This window comes from Solanum verrucosum, unplaced genomic scaffold (genome assembly GCF_900185275.1).
Source record: "Solanum verrucosum unplaced genomic scaffold, falcon-dt-bn FXZP01000284.1, whole genome shotgun sequence".
Taxonomy (NCBI): domain Eukaryota; kingdom Viridiplantae; phylum Streptophyta; class Magnoliopsida; order Solanales; family Solanaceae; genus Solanum; species Solanum verrucosum.
The window spans coordinates 3,049,202-3,057,952 of NW_026019936.1; the positions used below are offsets into that span (position 1 = coordinate 3,049,202).

An 8,751-nucleotide genomic window follows, 5' to 3' on the forward strand; every position below is an offset into this window, starting at 1 on the left:
AAAGGGCTGAGAAATAAGGCATAAAACGCATTCAGCGAATGCGATTTATATGTAAGTTTCAGTCTTTCTTATTTATTGTCGAAATTATTTTATTACCCCTTCCATTTAATTTTATTTGTCCACTATTTTTAACATATATTTATTTCTTTTATTTATTATTTTTATTATATCAAGAAAAGATAAAAAAAATTATACTCAACAACATAATTAACTCTTTCCAAGTATTAGACGACCTAAGTCTTACTCTCTTCTCGTCATGTACTATTTTCTTTGGATTTTCATTTAGCATTTGATATTCATATTGAACTTTGGATTAATTTAGCTTTGTGTGGCTTATGAAAGATGAAATAGATAAAGTTATTCTATGGATTGAGATATCCAATGAGATTCGCTATCTCGCTATAATGGTGGGAATTAACTTATACCTTTAATCATCCGTAAGATATTTTACATTTTAATTATCCCGAGATTATTATCTCTTACCCTACCAAACAATCTCTTAAGAGTACTGCTTTCTTTGGATTTCTCGTTCAGTATTTGATATTTGTATTAGAGTGCAAATTAATTCAAATTCATGTCACATAAGTCTTATTTAAAAGAGAAGCGCTTTCTAATAGAATATTTTCATGATACTCAAAACTTAAATTTAAAACCTCTAATTATGAATACTTGAGATCATATATTCATCTCACCACAATCCGATCATTTTACTAAATCTTTTGAAGAAGAATTATGTTTAGATTCAAATTCAATTAACTCACACTTGCTTTAGTCAAGTCTGTATTCATGTGGACCTTACAACACACATTGAGTCAGAAGAGGACTCGTACTAGACTTTACAACATCCTTTTAAATATAATTGTGACCATTTTTTTTCATAATATTGTCTATCGTACTATTTAGTGCATATTTTTTCAACACTTGCTTGCCAACTTGTCGATCATCGTCTGCGTGAATTAATTTTTCATATTTGACTCGATCAACATATCATCATTAATTCTACTTTTTTTAAGCTAGCTCTGCCCCTGCTTGTAATCTTCATCTTGGGATTTGTAAAAAAAAAAAAAGAAATATAAATAAATTGGTTAAATAATTGATATTATTATAATTTTATTTGATTGACGCAAAAATGTAATTTTCCCATTAGGAAAAAAACAATAACAAAAATGTGTGTGTGGAAGAGGGGCCAAGACAGGCAGCAAGCCACATTCAATGGACCACTTTTAATGATTATCTGTTTGGGTATTTAGAAAAATAAGTGAATTTTTAATAACCTACAGGTGAGTGTTTGTGGACCTTACACAACACATGCCATTGAGTCAGAAATTTACAAATTGTGTTAAATATGATTTTTTCTTGTCCATAATATTGTCTTATGTTACTAATAATTCCAAATTCTTTAACACTTACTAGTCAATCTAGGGCGGCTCTATGCTTTATAAATAAGGCTTACGCCTTAGGCCTCAAATTTTTATCAAGAATAAATTACGCGTTAAAAATTTTATAGAAAAAATTAATTATTTATGATTAAAAGTATAATATTTTTAAAATATATTATTTTACCTACTTGAACATCCTTTGTACTTTGTTAAAAATAAGAATTAATAGTGAAAAGTGTTGGACAAAGTGCATTACAATTTTTTTTTTATTTGTTTTTAAATTTTAGTTTCAAACATATTAAAATGGGGTATACCAAGTCATCAACTTCTTTAGATTCTATAGTTCTAACTCTTATCTTTATTCAATATTTGTCAACTTATTACTTATAGAAATAAAATTTGAATAAATATATATACGAAGTTTGTTTATATTTTAGGTCTTGAATTGAAATTTCGCTTTAGGCCCCGAATTACGTTGAGCCGCCTCTGAGTCAATCAATCGTTGACCGCGTGGAATAATTTTTCATATTGACTCGATCAACATATCATCAATAATTCCCTTTTCTATAAGGTAACTCCGTCCCTGCTTGTGGTCCTTAGACTATCTTGATATATTTGTAACTAAGGCTCTATAAATTGATAACTTAGGTCAATCATTTTTTTCATGCAGTATCTAAAAAGTTGCCACGAAAGAAATTGTTTTTCGAAACTCATAATAATATGGAGGCAAGGTATTTCTATTTTACCATCCATTCTGCTAGAGACCTTATAGATGTTCGAACCTTTGGGGAAATGAAAGTTTACGCGAAGGTTTCAATAGCAGGAATGAGCGGGTGCACGGAAGTTGATCTTGTGAACAAGACGAATCCTGATTGGAATACTAGGATTTGCTTCTACGTGCCCGAGAAAGATATCATACGAGGGTATGTTGATGCTGTTATTAAGTTGTTTTGTAAAAGGAGTTACTCAGATGACAAGTATGTTGGCGAGTTAAACCTCACCATGATAAGACCTTTTAAGAAAGGAGAGTGTAATTTGTCAGTGCGTAGGAATGATTCAAATAGGAATGAAAGTTTTGGGACTTTGAAGTATTCATATGAATTAGGAGATAAAATACTCGTAGTTCAAGACGAATCATCATCATCGTTGTCATCGTCGTCATCATCATCATCATCATTGTCATCGTCATCATCATCATCATTGGAAAATTTCAGTGACATGAGTGACATGACTGATATACTCATGTTTGGATTGGAGGTAGTGAAAGTTGGAATAGAAGTAGTAGGGAATATAATAACTGCATGAGCGTTCAAGAATTGACTTTTTCATCATCAAATGGATTTTATTACTATGCATGTCTTATCTATATGTATCTTGAGTCGAGGATTATAGGAAACAATTTCTTTATATCTTCACAAAATAAAGATAAGGTTATTTACTCTTCCATACTTCACTAGTGGAATTATGCTGGATGTTTTTGAAGCACAAAATTTGTTGTTACACCAATGTAGTTAACTCTTTCCAAGTATTAGACGAGACCTAAGTCTTACTCTCTTCTCCTCAAGTACCATTTTATTTTTATTTTCATTTAGCGTTTGATATTCATATTGAAATTCGAATTAATTTGGATTTGTGTCGCTTATTGGAGATGGATTAGATATAGTTATTCTATGGATTGAGCTATCCAATGAGATTCGCTATCTCACTATATATATATATATATATATATATGGGATAACATATTTCATTTGTAGTATAATGGTGGGAATTAACTTATACCTTTAATCAACCGTAAGATATTTTACATTTTAATTATCCTGAGATTATTATCTCTTATCCTACCAAACGATCTCTTAAGAGTACTACTTTCTTTGGATTTCTCGTTCAGTGTTGATATTTGCATTAGAGTGCAAATTCATGTCACATAAGTCTTATTTAAAAGAGAAGTGCTTCCTAATAGGATATTTTCATGATACACAGAACATAAACTTAAAACCTCTAATTTATGAATACTTGAGATCATATATTCATCTCATCACAACCCTGATCGATCATTTTACTAAATCTTTTGAAGAAGAATTATGTTTAGATTCAAATTCAATTAACACACACTTGCTATGGTCAAGTCTCTATTCATGTGGACCTTACAACACACATTGAGTCAGAAGAGGTTTATGTGACCATTTTTTTCATAATATTGTCTATCGTACTATTTAATGCATATTTTTTTAACACTTGCTTGCCAACTTGTCGATCATCGTCTGCGTGAATTAATTTTCCATATTTGACTCGATCAACATATCATCATGAATTCTACTTTCTCTACGCTAGCTCTGCCCCTGCTTGTAATCCTCATCTTGGGATTTGTAAAAAAACAAAAGAAATATAAATAAATCGGTTAAATAATTGATACTATTATAATTTTATTTGATTGACACAAAAATGTAATTTTCCCATAAGGGAAAAAACAATAACAAAAATGTGTGTGTAGAAGAGGGGCCAAGACAGGCAGCAAGCCACATTCAATGGACCACTTTTAATGACACATGACAATCTGTTTGGGTATTTATGGTGTAAATATTTTTGGGGTTTCGGTGTGAATGAGGTATAGGGTGTCTTTTGGTAGGAATGAAATTTTTTTTTTTAGAAAATAAGTGAATTTTTAATAGCCTATTTTCTCGGGTTATGTACATAGGGCTAAAGGATAGGGGTGGGTGGGACTACAGGTGAATGTGAAGATTAGATGTGTTAAGAGTGTGGAGAGAACACAATTGTGATTTGAAATGCAATTTATAGAACCTGCTTTTTTACTTTCACTAGGAAAGTCATTTTCCTCAAAGTTTTTTTATAACTCCACTTAAACTCAATCAAACAATAACAATATACTCATTGTAATTCCATAAATAAAGTGTGAAGAGGGTACTAGTGCGTAATTATCATGCTTCTACCTTGAGAAGGTAGAGGCGTTGTGATGAATTGTATGAGTCCACCACAAGTAAGGGGACCAGGTCCCTTGACAATATTATGAACAACAAAATCAGTAATACTTAAAGTAAAGGACAAGGATGTTTAAGTGAAAACCTCCTTGCTCAAGGGAGAAAAATCCACGACCTGTTATGCCAAACTAAGTTATTTCCTATGCTCATCAATCATGACAGTCTTGGACATGCGCTAATCATGCAATCAAGTCTCTTTACAAGGTCTCATAGTTTATTAAATCATCAAGACTTGAATATAACACATTTTCGATAAATCATCAATTCAAGTAAAACATAAAAAAAAATAAAAAATCAGATATATGTAAATTAAAAATAGTAGTGAATAGTCCATTTAAAAATGTTCACTTTTGTACAACAAAGAGTATCAAAATAACAAACAAGACAAAAAAAAATTATAGTATAAATAAAATTAACTTTTTTTGAAATTTAGTTAATTCACTTTTGACTTCTCTGCAGCAACTTCTCTTGCCTTTTGTTCAAAAAGGGTTCCATCATAAACATCTCTTACTGCTTCTTTAGTCAATATACCATCCTTGTTTTTTCCCACATCAAATAGGAGCCTCCAATCTGTCATAGCATTAAGCCTACACCAAAAAAATAATAATAAATAAATTATAACAACAACAATAAATTCATTAAAATTACGCAAACTTTATCACTATCTTATAGAGATAGAGAAGCTCTTTCCAAAAAACTCTCGTCTCGTAAAAAATAATAATAATATTTAACCATGAATTTTTTTTTCCCCTTAAAAGGAAATTAAGTGACAGAATTCATTAACAACTTCTTAAATTTGCCATGAAATATTTAGACTACAGTATGTTCCAATCAAACAATTGAGCATATGATAAAATATTCTTATAAGACGCTTTCAACTCATCAAATTTTAAAAAAGCTTATGCACATGTTTTCAAAGCACTTATTATACATAAATAAGTTAATTACATAAAATTAACACATTTCTTTAATATAATATATACACACGATCAACCTCAAATAGAATAGTTGCAAGGTTCTACGATTTATTATTGAGTCTAATGTATACAATTAAAGAATATGACATGTTTTAAATAGTTAACTTATCTATTTTGACTAACGTACGCTTGAAAACACATGCATAAAATTTTCCTAAATCTAGGCCGAAAGAGTCTAATAAGAACACTATTTTATCATGTGTTTAGATGAACAACTAAAACAAATCATAATTCAAATATCTAAATAAAATTTACTGGCAAATTTAAAACTTAAAACACAAAAATGAAAAGAAGTATAAATATACCATCCAAAGTAGTCCTTAGGTTCTCTATTTTTCTTGAGCAATTCATTCACTTCTTCTGATGTTAAAGACTCGGAATTTTTATGTGCATATTTCTTGAAAATCTCCTCAAATTTCTCTGGCACAAACCTTCACAAGTATGAAAAAAATCAATAATGTTTGGCACGAAGAAAAATATTTTCCGAACTTTTAAAAAAAAAAGATAAAAAAATTTGAAACAGATAAAGTATATTGTGTAAGGTCATTTTTACCTTCCTTCAGAATCATAGGCATCAGAATCACTGCCATGTTTGCCAAATTTTATATTTTTAATCACAATTGGAAATAGTGGAGATGGCAATTTTCCCTATAGCAAAACAAATAAATGAGTATTTAGCCAAAAATAATTCCAAAAAAAAAACATTTACACTTTAATCTTGGTACATAATCAAACTAAGATATATAAAATAAAATAAAATGAACGAATTATTTATTTATATGTATAGGATGAACAGTCATATTGTGACTGAGACACGATCCAAACTCCTATAACGAAAAGTGACAATGAACAATTTTTTGTATAATTTAGATTTACGTGATATATAATGCGATGAAAATGCTCTCTCTACTAAAACATTTTCTATTTTCAAAGTTTAAACTTAACGATATTATCCATCCTATCATAATCATTAGTCATAATAAAAAAGAAACAACTAGCATTTAGGTCTACCACTATCTACACCTTTACTTTAGATAATATGAAATAAAGGGAGTAGTATTCAGTTAATTAATGTGACATGTCTAGTGGCCAGTAGGCATTAATAATTTCTGCTATATAATAATATACTACCGACAAGAAATTAAAATATTATTTGTCGTCATTACAAATGTTTTATTTTTATTAACAAAAGACATAAAGTTTGAAAAAAAACAAAATTAATTTATTCTCCTTAAACGGTTTAAGTTTAAATAACCACACAATTCAATATAATATTACCAATATACCTAAATTCTCGATCCAAATCTCTCTGATTAACGATATAAATAAATAAAATAAAAATTTAGATAATTAAGTAAATAAAAATATATGATTCGGAATTCGATTTACCGGTCGAGTCTTGCCACTTGTAACAATATGGATGAGAACAGCAGCTAAAAGTGAACGAAAAACATTACGTCCCAATTTTCTAAAACCTAAAAATGATAAACCAAAAATAAGTAGATATTAAATACTAAAATTAGAGGAAAATATCAAATTTAATACATATAATTAAATTTAAGAAAAATGCAAACCTTGATATGTTTCCCAAGGATATATAATTCCATCTTTGTTAATATCAAAAAACATTACATGCTTTTGTAAAGGAGTCAATTCATCATTATTTCCAATTCCTGCATCCAAATAATATATATCTTAATTTTCTCAATACATATAACTCCTTTTTTTGGTATGTTTTATTTGTGTTGATGAACATATATATAAGTATAAATTTCAAGAAATGAGAAATTAAAATATCTTCGAATTAAGGCGTAAATATCTCACTTTCTTAAAACGCACAAGCATGAAGTGATGATTTTGTTTATGATTCGACTGAACTAAATAACTTTAATTTGAAAATATTTTACATATATTAAAGATCTACTTAATATGTCTAAATAATTTATCCAAATTCCATAAATTAAAATCCTAACCTTGGTGAATAATTCAGTGAAGTAAATTATTAGCTAGATAAAACATGGGACAATAGTCATAGAAATTATGACCACTTTCTCACTAAAAAAAAATAATTAGTTACGAAATTTATTATTAATCTATAACTAAATAAAGCATAGCAAATAAAATGCTAATCTCCAATAATATGTGTGAAATTAGCTACAAAAGAAAAAAAAAGAATTAGCTATGACTGCTCTATCGCTAAATATCCTTTTTCATATTATTATATCGTCAAATAAGATCTATATTATTTAACAACATAATTTGTCTGGCGCTAATTTTTTTTTTTAATTAACGATGTGTATGAAAGAGAGAGAGTATAGAGAGAGAAAACATGAGTACCACTTGAAGAAGCCATTGAATCAAACTGATTTCTTTTTTGCCTTTGTGGATTAATAAGAATTAGAAAAAATGGAAGAGATACATATATTAAGAAGAAAGAAGAAAAAAGAGAAAGAAGAGAGATTTCAATAATATTTGTTTGGACTTGGAGGGAGTATATATAGTGAAATATATTATAAAAATATGGACTTCTTTTTGTTCACGTTTGATTTGATATATTTTTTATGAAATACTTTCTTCAATTGTGAAAGTTAATTTTAACTAATTTTTAAAGTTAAATTAGATAAGATAAATTTAATATTTTAAAATTAAATTTAAATTTTAAAAATTATACAAAAATTACTGTAATTTTCTCATATTAATAATAATATTAAAAAATAAATTATAAAATGTCGATCAAAGTTCACAATACTAAGAAATCACTATTTTTCTATTGAAATTTTCTGCTGTAACTATTCACATATATATTCCGCTTGAATCAGTGAGAAAAAAGAAATATTAATGTTTTCACAAGAAAAAATTAGAAAGATTCTTACTATATATAATGAAAATTTATTTTTTACCATTCATTTTTTTAATGAGCTGATTTGATAAAAAGTGAGATGAGAAATCATATTTGATAACACAAATTTCTATTTTTTTTTTTCAGTACGAATATCAAATGCCAAACAAAAATTTAAAAAAAGTCGGCAATAGAGAGATTTATCTTCCTAATTTTCGTCCACCAAACAAGGAAAAATGTTAAGACTTTTATGTACTATTTCTCTTACTTTCCAAATTTAGAAATTAAAACAAGGAAAAAAAATTATATAATACTACTTTCATTCATTCCTTTTTATTTCTTGTTAAACTATATGATTTTGATGAATATTTTTTTAAATTTTTTTATTATATTAATATAAATAATTTATATTAGTTTTTATATAATTTTTTAAATATAATTTAATTTAAAAATTAATCAAATTATTTTTTTATAAAATAAAATATAACAAATAAAAAAGAACGAGAAATACTTATTTGAGGCCAACACTATTAAGTAATCAATGAACTCATCTCTCTAAC

The 8,751-nt window shown here is 27.7% G+C and overlaps 1 protein-coding gene across 1 annotated transcript; it reads right to left on the bottom strand.

The window, feature by feature from the left end:
* Positions 1-4,680: 4,680 nt before the first annotated feature.
* Positions 4,681-7,801, bottom strand: LOC125836813 (probable peroxygenase 4). Its single transcript, XM_049515979.1, has 6 exons — positions 7,690-7,801; positions 6,927-7,025; positions 6,742-6,827; positions 5,906-6,000; positions 5,658-5,783; positions 4,681-4,962 (listed from the first exon to the last, which is right to left on the bottom strand). The coding sequence occupies exons 1-6, from the start codon at positions 7,703-7,705 to the stop codon at positions 4,809-4,811; spliced, it is 576 nt and encodes a 191-aa protein (XP_049371936.1). The 5' UTR covers positions 7,706-7,801; the 3' UTR covers positions 4,681-4,808.
* Positions 7,802-8,751: the final 950 nt, after the last annotated feature.

Bases quoted from the DNA above. Each gene is read 5' to 3' on its own strand.
- LOC125836813 (XM_049515979.1), bottom strand. The intron at 6,828-6,926 runs GTTTGCATTTTT...TATCATTTTTAG, and splicing joins TCCTTGGGAAACATATCAAG to GTTTTAGAAAATTGGGACGT. The intron at 5,784-5,905 runs GTAAAAATGACC...ATACTTGTGAAG, and splicing joins GCCTATGATTCTGAAGGAAG to GTTTGTGCCAGAGAAATTTG.